At 42.9% G+C, this 15,130-nt stretch overlaps 1 protein-coding gene and 1 pseudogene across 1 annotated transcript; both read right to left on the bottom strand.

Moving 5' to 3' along the window:
* Positions 1 to 4,366: 4,366 nt before the first annotated feature.
* Positions 4,367 to 5,305, bottom strand: LOC109259457 (putative olfactory receptor 2B8). Its single transcript, XM_019437105.2, has one exon. It carries the CDS (start codon positions 5,303 to 5,305, stop codon positions 4,367 to 4,369), a length of 939 nt encoding a protein of 312 aa, XP_019292650.2.
* Positions 5,306 to 13,456: 8,151 nt separating this feature from the next.
* LOC128774084 (tripartite motif-containing protein 75-like) lies at positions 13,457 to 14,576 on the bottom strand (annotated as a pseudogene).
* Between the last annotated feature and the right edge of the window lie 554 nt (positions 14,577 to 15,130).

Here is a 15,130-nt window from a genome sequence, read left to right on the forward strand (position 1 = left end):
ATAGACAGTTTTCCAAAGAAGACATCCAGATGGCCAACAGACAGGGGAAGAGATGCTCCCCATCAGGGAGCAAATCAAATACAAATCAAAACCACGCTGAGATAAACCACACCGGTCAGAATGGCTAAAATGAACTCAGGAACCAACAGCTGTTGACGAGGATGTGGAGAAAAGGGAACCTTCTTGCACCGTTGGTAGGAATTCATAGAGTTTAGCCACTCTGGAAAACTGCGTGGAGGTTCCTCAAAAAATTAAAAATAGGTTTACCCTACAACCCAGCCATAAAACTACTAGGAATTTACCCAAATGATGCAGGAGTGCTTATTTGTAGGGGCACATGTACTCTGATGTTTATAGCAGTGCTATCAACAAGAGCCAAATTATGGAAAGAGCCTGAGTATCCATCAACTGATGAATGGATAAAGAAGATGTGATATAGGTACACAATGGAAGACATCCCAGCAAGAAAAACAGAATGGAATCTTTTCATTTGCAACAACGTGGATGGAACTGGAAGGTGGCATGCTAAGGAAAACAAGTCAGTCAGAGAAAGACAGATATCACATCATTTCACGCCTATGTGGAATTTGAGAAACTTAACACAAGACTACAGGGAAGGGAAGGAAAACTAAGTTATAAACAGAGAGGGAGGCAAACCATATAAGACTCTTAAATAGAGCAAATTGAGGTTGAGGAAGGTGGGAGGTTGAGGGGGTGGGGAAAATGGGTGATGAGCATTGAGGAGGGCACTTGGGATGACCACTGGGATTTGTATGAAAGGGATGAATTACAGGAATCTATTCCTGAGGCCAAGATTATAACTGTATGTTAGCTAAATTGACAATAAGTTTCAAAAAATCTAATACATGTTACGTGAAAATTGTATGTCATTTTAAAAATGAATCCAAAGACTACCCAACATATGTTAGCCAATATTATGAAATAGCATTGGTAAATGGAAGTTAAGAAGAGACAATCGTTTCACTCCTAGTCAATTTGGTGGAAAACGATTGACTACCTGCTCATCTCATGCCTCCAGAGCCTTTCTTCCTCTTTGGCTGCCTCTGGGGAGTCAAATTCTGAGGCTCCTTGGACTGAGACAAATAGTTACTTGGGGCAGGCCCCTCCTGGGGCCCTAAAAATACACACATCCTTGGACCCTAGAGCACATACTTTGACTTTGGTGCTTATAAAAATATCCCTCAGATATAACATTAGCCCTTTTATTCATGGGCAGATTCCATAGAATCATAAATTCCAACTTCTGTTTACCTCCAGGCTCCATTGTCCACTCTAAACTACACCTCTTCGCTTGTGCCAAAACACTCTGCAATGAGTGGACAATCTTTCTGGGTAAACCCTGGGGATGACAGAACTTATGCTAACAGTAATGATGGAGAGAAGCATTATTACCTTGAACAGAGCTTAAACAAGGTCGTCCCTTGTGACTTCCCTTCCCTTCAATTGTGACTTCCCTTGCCTTTCAGATTCACCATTTCCCAAGACTATCCTGTCCAAGGTTGCCATATAGTAAATACACGAATCTGTCTTTATTCTAAGGGCTCTGTTCTACCTATTGTATCCCCTAACACTTTCCTACAGAACCATGACCACACACCACCGGGCAGGTTCTGAGTGTCCTAGCTTTCACGGGGACAGCGGTCATGTATTTCCATCTGCAGGACCTTCACTTTAGCATCCATATGCCAATCTCTTCACTTCTTACAACTGTAGTGGTTCTTCAAAGACCAGTGGCTGCTTCCAAAAGTTAGGTGGATATCTGCAATCTTTGTTATTCTTCCCTGGAAGGAGAGGTATATTCTTACCTAAACATCCATTCAAATGTTCCTACAATGACATGACCTTCTTCCCTTCCCTACTGATTGCTTAGACCCAAAAAGGTGTGGCAGAACTTGTGTGTATGGATGAGGTTGCTCTTCTTTAGACCAAGTTCTAGAAGAAAGAGAAATCTGAACTCCCAATTAGCCAATTACCACTTCACTGGAGAAGGAAAGACTGTATTTTCTCTTCCAGCTCAAACCAAATGCTCAGGAGCAGATCTTTCCAGCATGCAATCTGTGTTTTTCTTTTTGACCTGTAAGCGTAACAAATGGGAGTCAGGAGAATAGCCTTTTTTGGCTTTCAAGCCAGAGAAGGGGAATCTGGTGATTCTTATTGCTGCGGGTTTCTGCTATCTAGACAACAATAAGACTAAGAGAAATCCCAACATTCTCAACAAGAACTTAGCAATTACCATGACCACAATGTACCTCATTTATGAACTTGGAACAGGATAGAAATAATACTTGCATCTTGGTCTTGCTACTGCATGCAGGAATTTGTGTATAATAAAGAATTTTGAAATCTGCTCAGATAATCACATTAACAATTGCTATGGGGTTGAATGCTGCATGAAATCTTAATGCCCAGTTCAAGTTAATGAGAATTTATGTCAAAATAGGGTTTTTCTGGGGAGGGGAGTGCCTGGGTGGCTCATTTGGTTGAGCAACCGACTGTTGATTTCAGTTCAGGTCATGATCTCTCAGTTTGTGAGTTCGAGCCCTGCACTGGAATCTGTGATGACAGAGCAGAGCCTGCTTGGTATTCTCTCTCTCCCCCTCTCTATTGCCCCTGCCTGGCTCACACAAACATGCAATCTTCTTCTTTCTCAAAAACAAGAGAAAGCAGGAGGAGGAGTTAAGGTGATGGAAATGTAGGAGGACTCTGGGCTCTCCTCCCTAAAACACAGTTGTATTAACGTCTGATTACTTGAAATAACCAGGAAATGGATGTCCATTTCAGCCTGCTTTGGTCATTTCTTTGGGTCTCAATTTCCAGATTGGGCCTCCCTGTGCAGGTAATAAAACTCTGGGTGTTTTCTCCAGTTACTCTGTCTCATATCAATTTAATTCCAAAACAGGTGGAAAAGCCCTGGGGAAAAAGGAAATGTCTCCTCCCCAAAACCAGTGTCCTGTCTCTCAGGCCACCTCAGGAACACCTGCCCCGATCGTCTGATCTCCAGTCATTCACACTCCCCTTTCCACCTTGACACCCAGCCTCCCTTCCCAGGAAACCACAGGTCCATACATGGTGGTTCCCAGACTACACCATAAGGGCTCAAACATGCTACAACACCACTGTGGTGAAAGAGAGCTCTCACCCATGTCACAAAACAAGCATCTGAAAAGTAATCACCTGCAAAGTGGGGGGGGTGCCAGGTGTCTGTGACCTGTTCATGCCTCCTCCATGAGCCTGGTCAGAGCGGGACTCTGGCAAACAGTAGCTGCAAAATGTGCTGACTAGGAGGTACAGGAGGGTCTTAGAGGGGTGGCTGCACACTGATGATGATCCAGGAGTGAGTTTAGCAGCATGCAGAGGGCATGTTCAGAGTGCAGTCACCCTACACTGCACACCCTGCCATTATGCTGACACGTGATAGTCCCAAGGCCAGGACAGGGCTAGGAATTGAGGATGCATGAACTGAGAATGTCCCCTTCTCTGGGCTCACTGGTGCCACAGTGGATGGCCTGCGGGGAGGGGTTAAAAAAGTGATGGAGATTAAAGAGAACACTTGTGATGATGGAAATGTTGAATCACTATATTGTACAGAAAAGTACTACAAAGTACTTTATAAAGTACCTTTAAAGTTTAAAGTAATATAATATAATATAATACTGTGGGTTCACTCTAATGGAATGACAATAAAAATTATTTAAACACTAAAATCATAAAAATCAATAATAAAGAAAAATTTCTTTGAAAAACAAAGAATGGTGTTTCAAAACGAAATCAGTATCACAAGGGCAACATTACACCATAGCTTGATAGCTGAATTGCTCTATCAGGATAGATGTTGGCATATTTTCTCTCACGTAAGTTTGTTTTTCCCACACTTGTCCTACTACTTCTGGGAAAAAGCTGTGATCCAGTCAGGCCACAAACGTTGTAATAGAGCCGTGATCTGACTGTGAGAAGAAGAAATAGCCACCGGAAATTGCTAGAATTTGCTACAATATTAATATTTATTACCGTGTTCTGGTCATTTTTATTCTTATATTGGTATGCTTTCATGGTGTGTGTATCACTGTCTTGCAATTAGAAACAGAATAGTGTTCCCAAATGGGGGAGAACTAAGAAAATCCTGTGAAAGTATTTACAATATTAATATGCTGCAGATGGTCTAGGTACACTAACTCAGCATCTCTGGAGGCTGCCATGAGTCCATAAACTTAGAGTTTGAACACTCACTTGCATAAAAGAACGAATTAAGAAAGTTCCCTTGAAAGTTGTCAGGGTAAATGTTGAGGACACAGAAATCATAAAGACTCTGGCATTCAAAGTCTTCCATGAAAGGGACTTCCCGCAGTCATCTGGAGTCATAGCCCCTACACAACACCTTCCTCATTGCTCCCATCACATCCTTGTTCCGCAAGGTATATATAACAGGGTTGACCATGGGGGTGACAATGGTGTAGAAGAGAGAAATGAACTTGCCCTGATCCTGGGAGTAGTTGTTGCTGGGCTGGAGGTAAATGTAGATGCCTGTGCCGTAGAACAGGGAGACCACAGTGAGGTGGGACCCACATGTCCCAAACGCTTTCCTCTGCCCTGAAGCTGACTTTATTGCTAAGACCACCCTGACAATCTGACCATAGGAGAATGTGATTAATGCCACAGGTATCAGGAGAATCATCACACTGACAGAGAAGAGCTCAGACTCATACACAGTGGTGTCAACACAAGCAAGCTTGAGCAGTGGGGGGATCTCACAAAAGAAGTGATCTATTTTATTTCTCCCACAAAGTGGTACAAGGAAGATGAGCACCGTGTGCAATGAGGAGTTGACAAAACCAATGAACCACGATGCAGAAGCCATCAGGGCACAGAGACGGGGGTGCATGATCACTGTGTAGTGCAGGGGCCTGCAGACGGCTGCGTAGCGGTCAAATGCCATCACCCCCAACAGAATGCATTCTGTGGATCCCAACCATAGAGACACGAAGAGCTGAGCTACACAGCCAGCAAAGGAGATAGACTTGTCTGGTCCCCTGAGATCAACCAGTAGCTGAGGAACAGTGCTGGTCGTATAACACAGATCCAGAAAGCTTAGGTTGGAGAGGAAAAAGTACATGGGAGTCTGCAGGTGTGGGTCCAGGCGGGACAACGCAATGATGCCTGTGTTTCCCAGCAGGGTGAGCAGATAGAAGATCAGAAGAACCACAAAGAGGACGCGCTCCAGCTGAGGCCGGTCAGAGAAACCCAGCAGGATAAAGCCAGTGAAGGAACTTCCATTTTTCGGGTCCATCTTTTCTTACTATGTTTTTCCTGTCAAGACCAAGCATTTAATAATTTATACAATAAATCTCAAAAAAAAAACCCACCAATAACAGTTGGTGGTTGGTGGATTATTCATATGAAAAGACATAGCCATGGGATTTTATGAAAACTATTTGAATAAATGATGCACCCATGAAATTGCCATAGTTTTACGAATTTAGTTCCACATTGTCACAAAAAGTAAATCATTGGGTTTTTAGATTTAAAAAAATAAAATAATGGACCTGTTTTTGCCTCAGTCATAGGAAATACGGTCTTTCAGTCTGTGCTTACTAACTGTAAAATGTACATACATCTCACTAAATGTAAATGGAGTGAATTCTCCAATGAAAAGACATAGGGTATCAGAATGGATAAGAAAACAAGTCCCATCAATATGCTGCTTACAAAGACTCATTTTACACCTAAGGACACCTAAGAATTGAAAGGAAGGGGATGTAGAACCATCTATCATGCTAATGGACATCAAAAGAAAGCTGGAGTAGCCATACTTGTATCAGACAAACTAGATTTTAAAACAAAGACTGTCTCAAGGGATGAAAGAAGGGCATTATATCATAATTAGGGGGTCTATTCATTCCGAAGACCTAACACTTGTAAATATTTATGTCCCCAACGTGAGACGCTCAAATATATGAATCACTTAATCACAAATGCAAAGAAACTCATTGATAATAATGCCATACTACTAGGGGACTTTAACACCGCAATTACAACCATGGACAGATCATCTAAGCATAACATCAACAAGGAAACAATGGCTTTGAATGACACACTGGACCAGATGGAGTTAACAGATACATTCAGAACATTTAATCCTAAAGCAGCAGAATATGCATTCTTCCCCAGTACACATGAATCATTCTCTGGAATGGATCACATACTGGGTCACATCAGCCCTCAACAAGCACAAAAATATCAAAATCATACCATACATATTTTCCACCTACAATGTTGTGAAACTTGAAACCAACCAGAAGGAAAAATTTTAAACACGATGAATATTTGGGTATTACAGAACATCCTACTGGGGCGCCTGGGTGGCTCAGTTGGTTAAGCGTCTGACTTCGGCCCAGTTCATGATCTCACATCCGTGGGTTCGAGCCCCACGTTGGGCTCTGTGCTGACAGTGCAGAGCCTGGAGCCTGTTTCAGATTCTGTGTCTCCCTCTCTCTCTCTGACCCTCCCGCATTCATGCTCTGTCTCTCTTTGTTTCAAAAATCAATAAACGTTAAAAAAAATTTTTAAATGAATAAAAAATAAAGAACATCCTACTAAAGAATGAAAGGGGTAACCAAGAATTTAAGGAGGAAATTAAAAAGTATATGGAAGTCAATGAAAATGAAAGCATGACTGTCCAAAACTCTGGGATGCAGCAAGGGTGGTCATAAAAGGGAGTATATAGCAATCTAGGCCTTCCTAAAGAAGGAAGAAAGGCCTCAAATATACAACCTAATCTTACACCTAAGGGAGTTGGAAGAAGAACAGAAAATAAAGCCCCAAACCACCAGAAGACAGGAAATAATAAAGATGAGGGCAGAAATCAATGATATCAAAATAAGAAAACCAGTAGAACAGATCAATGAGGCCAGGAACTTGCTTTGTATAAGAATTAATGAAATCAATAAGCCCCTAGACAGACTGAGGAAAAGAAAAAGGAAAGGACTCAACTAAATCATGAATGAAAGAGGAGAGGTCACAGCCAACACAGCATAAATACAAACAACAGTAAGAGAATATGATGAGCAATTATACCCCAATAAAATGGGCAATCTGGAAGAAATGGACAAATTCCTAGAAACCTATCAACTACCAAAACTGAAACAGGAGGAAATAGAAAATGTGAACACACCTATAATCTGTAAAACAATCCAATCAGTAATCAAAAATCTCCCCAAACAAGAGTCCAGGGCTGGATGGCTTTCCTGGGGAATCCTAGCAAACATTTAAGGAAGACGTAACACCTATTCCTTTGAAGCTGCTCCAAAAAATAGAAATGGAAGGAAAACTTCCAAACTCATTCTATGAAGTCAGCAATACCTTGATTCCAAAACCAGACAAAGGCCCCACGGAAAAGGGGAATTACAGACCAATTTCCCTAATGAACATGGATGCAAAAATTCTCAAAAAGATACTAGAAAACTGGATCCAACAATACATTAAAATAATTCTGTACCACAATCACGTGGGATTTTTACCTGGGATGCAGGGCTGGTTCAATGTCCACAAATCAATCAGTGTGATGCATACATTACTACAAGAAAGGATAAGAACCCTATGATCCTCTCAATAGATGCAGAAAAAGCATTTGACAATGTAGAGCATCCTTTCTTGTAAAAACCCTGAAGAAAGTAAGGATAGAAGGAATAGACCTCAAGATCATAGAGGCCATATGCAAAAAACCCACAGTTAATATCATCTCCAATGGGGAAAAACTGAGGGCTTTCCCCCTCAGGTCAGGAACATGATGGGGATGTCCACTCTCTCCACTCTTATTCAGATAGTATTGGAAGTCCTAGGCTCAGCAATCAGACAACAAAAAGAAATAAAGGGCATTCAAATAGGCAAGGAGGAAGTCAAGCGTTTACTCTGCGCAGATGACATTATAGTGTACATGGAAAACCCAACAGATTGCACCAAAAACCTGCTACAACTGATACATGAGTTCAGCAAAGCCACAGGATATAAAATCAATGTATGGAAATCGGTCGCATTTCTATACTCCAATAATGGAGCAGAAAGAGAAATAAAGTAGATGCCATTTACAATTGCACCAAACCCTTACAATACATAGGAATAATCCTAATCAAAGAGATGAAAGATCTATATGCTGAAAACTGTAGGAAGCTTATGAACAAAATTGAAGAAGACACAAAGAAATGGAAAAACATTCTAGGATCCTGGATAGGAAGAACAAATATCGTGAAAATGTCAATACTACCCAACGCAATCTACGCATTTCTTGCAAACCCTACCAAAATAACACCAACATTCCTCACAGAGCAGGAACAAACAATTCTAAAAATTGTATAGAACCACAAACACCCTGAATTGCCAAAGTCATGTTGAAAAAAAAAAACCAAAAGTGGAAGCATCACAATTCTGGACCTCTAGCTGTATTTCCAAACTGTATTCAACAAGACAGTATGGCACTGGCATGAATACAAACACATATATCCACGGAACAGAAGAGAGAACCCAGAAAGAGACCCACAAACCATTAGGTATGGCCACCTAATCTTTGACAAAGTGGGAAAGAAGATGAAATGGAATAAAGACAGTCTCTTCAGCAAATGGTGTTGGGAAAACTACACAGCGACATGCAGCAAAATGAAATTGGACCACTTTCTTACACCACACACAAAAATGAACTCTAAATGGATGAAAGACCTACACTTAAGACAGGAAGCCATCAAAATCCTCAAGGAGAAAGCAGGCAAAACCTCTCTGATCTTGGCCACAGCAACTTCTTTCTGGACATGTCTCCAGAGGCAAGGGAAACCAAAGAAAAATGAACTATTGGGACCTCATCAAGGCAGAAAGGTCCAGCACAGCAAAGGAAACAATCAGCAAAACTAAAAGGCAACTGATGGAATGGGAGAAGATATTTGCAAATGACAGATCAGATAAAGGGTTAGTATCCAAAATCTATAAAGAACATAGGAAACTCAACACTCCAAAATCAAATGTTACAGTGAAGAAACGGGCAGAAGACAGGAATAGATGCTTTTCCAAGGAAGACATCCATATGGCTCAGAGACACATGAAAAGATGCTCAACATCACACACCATCAGGGAAGTACAAACCCAATCCACAATGAGATACATCTCACGACCGTGAGAATGGCTAAAATTCACAACTCAGGCAACAACAGATGTTGGCGAGGATGTGGAGGAAGAGGAACTCTTTTGCACCACTGGAGGAAGTGCAAACTGCTTGCAGCCACTCTGGAAAACAATTGGAGATTCCTCAAAAAATTAAAAATAGAATTACCTTATGAGGGCATTTATCCAAATGCTCACCAAAAGTGCTGATTCCAAGGGGCACATGAGCCCCAATGTGGATAGCAGCACTATCGACAATAGCCAAAGTGTAGAGAGAGCCCAAATGTCCACCAGCTGATGAGTGGATAAAGGAGATGTGGAATATATATATACAATGGAATATTACTGGGAGATCAACAAGAATGAAATCTTGCCATATGCAAGAACACGGATAGAAATAGAGGGCATTATGCTAAGCACAATAAGTTGGTCAAAGAAAAATAGTATGATTTCACTCATATGTGGAATTTAAGGAACACAACGGATGAACATAGGAAGGAAAACTAAGATAAAAACAGAGAGGGAGGCAAACCATAAGTGACTTAAAATACAGAGAGCAAACTGAGGGTTGCCGGAATGGGAGGTGGGCAGGGGATGGCTAGACGGGTGATGGGCATAAAGGAGGGGACTTGTTGGGATGAGCACTGGGTGTTATAAGTAGGTAATGAGTCATGAAATTCTATTCGTGAAATCAAACTAGAAGACGTAGTGTTTAGAGGAAATGGGGATGAGGGAAAAGAGGTAGAGCCATCAGAAAGAGGAGCAGAGATGGAGAGACGTTCTTAGAAATACGTACCTCATGATTGCACCCCACTTGATTTGCACACATCTTACATGTTTTAAAATATAGTACAACAGAATCTCCAAAATGCATTCAGATATAAGGATTTATGACCTAGAATACACTTATTCGAAGAATTCAGTTACATTCAAAATCTCACTACTGGTTCTGCAAATAAACATTTCGGCAACATTGCCTCTGGAACTAAAGGATTGTATTTGTGAAAGCTACATCAGGTTTTTCTTCTTCTTCTTCTTCCTTGTTGTTGCTGTTGCTGCTATGGTAGTAAAACAAGTAAAAACTCAGTCAGAGACACGCTGAAAACACCACCGTTGAATGACAGTGCTTCCCTTTTGACCCACAGATGCTTAAAAATACCAGTTTAATGGGGACATTTTTAATGCCCCTAAGACTTTTGAAGTCTAGCACAAAAGCATTCCTAATACAGTGGATTAAAACGGTATTTGAGACAGTCTCAATGTGCAACGACCTCTCACATTGGATGCCAGTTCCCTCACTTATTAGTGTCAAATAGCATTTTGTGAGATGTCACTTCAATTATGTTCTTTTTTGATGGTAATTAGTATACAGAATGGCATTTTTTTGTTTTGTATATTCTGTTTATTTTTATTTTACCGAATAACATTTTCTCTCTCTATACAACCTGAATATCCCCTAACTCACACCTGGCCAGAAGAGGGAATAGAAACAATCCATGTTTCTATCTCATGAACACCCGTAAGAATAAAATAATGAGGGGCGCCTGGGTGCCTCAGTCAGTTAGGTGTCCAACTCTTGATTTGGGCTCGGGTCATACTCTCACAGTTTGTGAGTTTGAGCCCCACATTGGGTTCTGCACACAGTGCAGAGTCTGCTTGGGATTCTGTCTTCCTCTCTCTCTGCCCTTCCCCCAGTCACACACTCTCTCTCAAAAATAAATACATAAACATTACAAAAAGATACATACCTGAAAACAATATGTGTATATATATATATAGAGAGAGAGACAGAGACAGAGACAGACAGAGACAGAGAGACAGAGAGATACAGACAGAGACAGAGAAAGAGACAGTGAGAGACAGAGAGAAAATGTTATTAGGTAAAATAAAAATAAACAAAATATACAAAACAAAAAAATTGTCATTGTATGTACTAATTACCATCAAAAAGAACATAATTGAAATGACATCTCACAAAACACAATTTTACAATAACAAAGAGAACTGCCTCCACTGTGAGAGGGTAAATGCTTGACACACATAAGGTGACAGACTAGTAGTTTCCAATTACTAGATTAGGTCCATGCTGACATACAACTCAAAGTTTTAGTGGAAGAATACATATGTCCACACAACGAGATGCTAAGTATGCAAACTACACAGTTTAAAGACAAAAGATCGCAAGATGCTGTCTCTATTTAAGACATTTCAAATGTATAGCATTCACTGATATGTTTGACATACACACACTGCCCTATCCGGTTCCTGAATGAATCCTGAAAATGTGTGGGCAAGATTTGCGCAGCCTCAGTGCTACGACTGAATCGCTGTTGCTTTCTTAATGCTTCTGTCCCATGGGTCTGAGCTGACCTCAGACACATGAGAACAGGCCCCCAATGATGAGGAAGGATGAGCAAATGAGGGGATACGGCCATCACTGCATAGGAAATGACAGATGTGATGAACACTGACAGGGATGTAGGGCAGGTTCTATGGAAGAAGACGATGAAGTAGGATTTCCAGGGCGTGTAGTTTATTCAGGGAATGCTCCCAGGACAAACGGGGTGAGGGAAGGAAGACAGCAGAGGATGTTGCTAAGCAAGGATGTGGTCTCCAGTGGAACAGAGCAGGAGTCTGATCCCATGAGAAGCTGGACAGAACTCTCCAGTAAAGGCATCCATCTGTGATGGTAGAAATTCTCTGTCCTCACTGTCCAATATTATGCCCACTCTCCACCTGTCATACCTGAGCATTTAAAACATTCTAGCTAAACAAGTGAATTTTATTTATGTTTTTAGTGGGAAAAACCTTTCCTTGTTCTTTTTGTTTAGACTAAGTTACAGAAAAGAGGACCTAAAGTGAATGTCCGTACGCCATCGCCTGGATTCCAGACTTATCAGCATTTTGTCACACTTGGCTTAATTTTTTGCCTCGTGTCCTCCCGCTTTTGTTTGTTGGAGTTCTTGAGTGGAAGTCCTAAAAACAAATTTGCATCCAAATACATTTCACTAGCAATCTGTAAAATATGGACATTTCCTGAATCATAATTTTATCGCACCTAAAACAATTAATAGGTCCCTGATATCACCTACCACCCTACTGCATTCACATTTCCTGTACTGAGCCAGGAATGTCTTTTTCAGTTGTTCAACAAGTCAGGCTCCAAAAAATGATCCCCACGTTGACTGTATCTATTTTTTTAAAAAATACAAAGATTTTCGATGGAAGAGAAAAAAACAAGGGGAAATAACCTCAATAACCAGTGGAAATAAGAGGCTAAGGTGTCAAGTTCTATTCAAAATAGGAAAAGATATGAAAGGTAACTTTGGAGCATAGGCACACACGTATATAATTTCATCTTCATGGAAATAAGTGTTACTACATTTTGCAAATTAGTTTCAGTCCACCATAGAAAATGAACTGAACCTGGGTCCTTCTGGTGAAGTCAGTGTAGCATCCCAGAGCTTAGACATGCACTCTTGTGAGCCTCTTTCGTTAACAGTCTCGAGCTTTCTACCCAGTATTTGCTTTGAAAATGCTAGAACTCCTGGGACACAGTTAGGTCTCAGTAAATGTCAGCTATACTGGTACGAAAATGTTGACTACAAATAGATACGCCGTCATGCCCTAATCATTTTTGCTACCTGGTGATTCCTCTGTGTTTTCTGACACGGCGTCTAACTGCAATTTCTGTTATTAATAAGCCTTTCCAATTGTCTACAACGCTACAAGTGACATGCTAGAAAATACAGCGCAGAATGACAAAGAATTTAGGATGAGATGAACTCCGTTTCTAAGAAGGCAGGTGCGGTGAGGGCCGCCAGCGGCTGGCCGCTTTCAGGGGAGGGAAAAAACACTCAAACCCTGATGCGCTAAAGGCTTTCTCTGATGTCCCCCGCATCCCTTTCAGTTGTGCCCTTCCGTAAAACTAAGGGCACAGCTTGCTGCTGTCCGCTACATAACCCATACGAGGCAGGAACAGCACCGTATGTTAACAGCACGGCTCTGAACCAGCAGAGGCGAAGCTGAGCGGTTCTGTTTTGCTGAATCCCCTGCAAACTCCATCTGCGCTTTAGGGCCAATGGAATCTCCCTCACACCCAGCAACCCCCTGCGACACTCCTGGAGAGAAGCTCTGGTTTCTAGATAGTTGTTGAAACGAAACAAAGCCTTCTTGTGCGATGAAGGAAAAAAACTCGGGAGAGAGAAGGAGTTCGCTTTCCTGGCACATGAATACAGGAGCCTACCCACCTTCCGTTCTTTAAAACAAACAATGAAGATGGCTCAGGGAGTTTTCATTCACAACCTGGACCCGTACACATTCTGAGAGGCTTCGAATCGGGTCCTTTGCAGAAATGAGGCTCAAGAGGTCTAGTAAAAGTGTGAGATTTCTGAGTCATGTTATGAAATGAGAGTTCACCCAGCTCACGGTCCAGGAAAATGCCAACGTCTCTGGGTGTCACGTCTGACAGTCCCAGGCTGGCACTGGGACCCTCCTGCGGGCAGCACCCCACCAGACTGACCGAGACCTCCTGGCCTTCGTGGGAGGAGAGTCTGTGCCATCCCTGGGAGCCCGTTCAGACTTGTGTCCCACTTCTACCTCCCAGAGATGCCGTAATAGAACCATGGAAAACCCAGGACAAGAGTATTGGCTGCAAATATTTTTGGGAAAAAAAGGAACATTTTGTTTTCTCTCTGAAAGAAATCTCACCTGGTTCTTGTCCTCGGAGACAATCAACAGAGGGTGTGCTGTCTCAGGGTTCAGAGAGTGTCTACTCGAAATTTTTAGACACTTTTCTGCCAAGCAGGATTTGGGGGAGGAAACCTGCAGCCTCCTCCTCTTCATTCAAAACAGACGTCATTAGTGTTGAATGTGTGAAAGCCGGTCCCATTCAGACAGCACATTGTCCTCTGCTACTTTCCTCAGCAGACCAGTGGATGTGCAGATGTCCTTTGAAAATGTTGGTAGGTTTGCACCGCATTTCCACTGAATATCCTTCTCTTCCTGGGCTAACCTCGGAAGAACTGCTTCTTGGCCACGTTCTAGAAGTTGCTTCCGGCCCTCAAATTCAGAGGGTAATTCCAGCCTTCCTTTGCACCTTCCTTCTTCGCTCTGAGGGTGTTTTGCTTTGAATGCTTATTAATCTCTGACATATCAGCCACCTGCTTTTCAGGGACCCGAGAGTCTTGGCCTGCGGCGAGGGGCAGCCTGCCCCGGGGCCTCGCCAGCACGCACGCGGGTCACCTCCGGGTCCTCCTCATGGAGCAGGGTCAGGACCTGGTTGTGCTTCTCACACAGAGGTCTCTGCCCGCCCCTTCTCCTTGCTCCTGGTGGATGGGAAGGAGCTGCGCAGTGTCCGTCACCCTTCCCGGCTGACCCTGGACAGGGGTGACGGCAGGGGGGCAATGGGACATGTCGTGTAGGTGAGCCCAGGATGGCCGGCTGCAGCCGCCACACAGGCTGAGTGCACACGCGGGCTGCCGGGGTCCCGCTCGTCCAGCACACGGGGCACTTGGCTTCTGCCTGGGGTCCTGCCAGGCTGGGCCCAGCAGGCTTCCTGCAGGAACCTGGGCTCCCCAGAGACAGGTGCATACACCCTCACATGTCAGTCCTCACCGTGCTGGCGCCTCCAAGCATCCTGGGAATCTTTGGGTCTTTGGATTGCAGCTGTGGGGAGGCGCCCTTCCTGGGCCCAGGCCATGGCTCAGCTGGACAGATGCTCCCGCCTGGATCAGTGGCCTCTGCCGACGCTCGCTTATCCTCACAGGCAGCAGAAAGCTGGGTTTAGAGTTTATCTAATTTTGATGAGTTTAAATTGACAAAGCTTCCTGTGGGCACTTTCTACTCTCTTGGACACCACTGCTTTGGAACATGAATTGCATCCGACTCAGGCCTGCTTTGTCATTGGCACCTCTTGTACATCCCACAGTCTGTCTCTGGCTGTGAGCTGCCCCCAGTGTGTTCCCCA

The sequence above is a fragment of the Panthera pardus genome, unplaced genomic scaffold (genome assembly GCF_024362965.1).
Source record: "Panthera pardus isolate Hobbes unplaced genomic scaffold, ASM2436296v1 HiC_scaffold_280, whole genome shotgun sequence".
NCBI lineage: Eukaryota > Metazoa > Chordata > Mammalia > Carnivora > Felidae > Panthera > Panthera pardus.

Bases quoted from the DNA above. Each gene is read 5' to 3' on its own strand.
- LOC109259457 (XM_019437105.2), bottom strand. From the start codon at position 5,305: ATGGACCCGAAAAATGGAAGTTCCTTCACTGGCTTTATCCTGCTGGGT.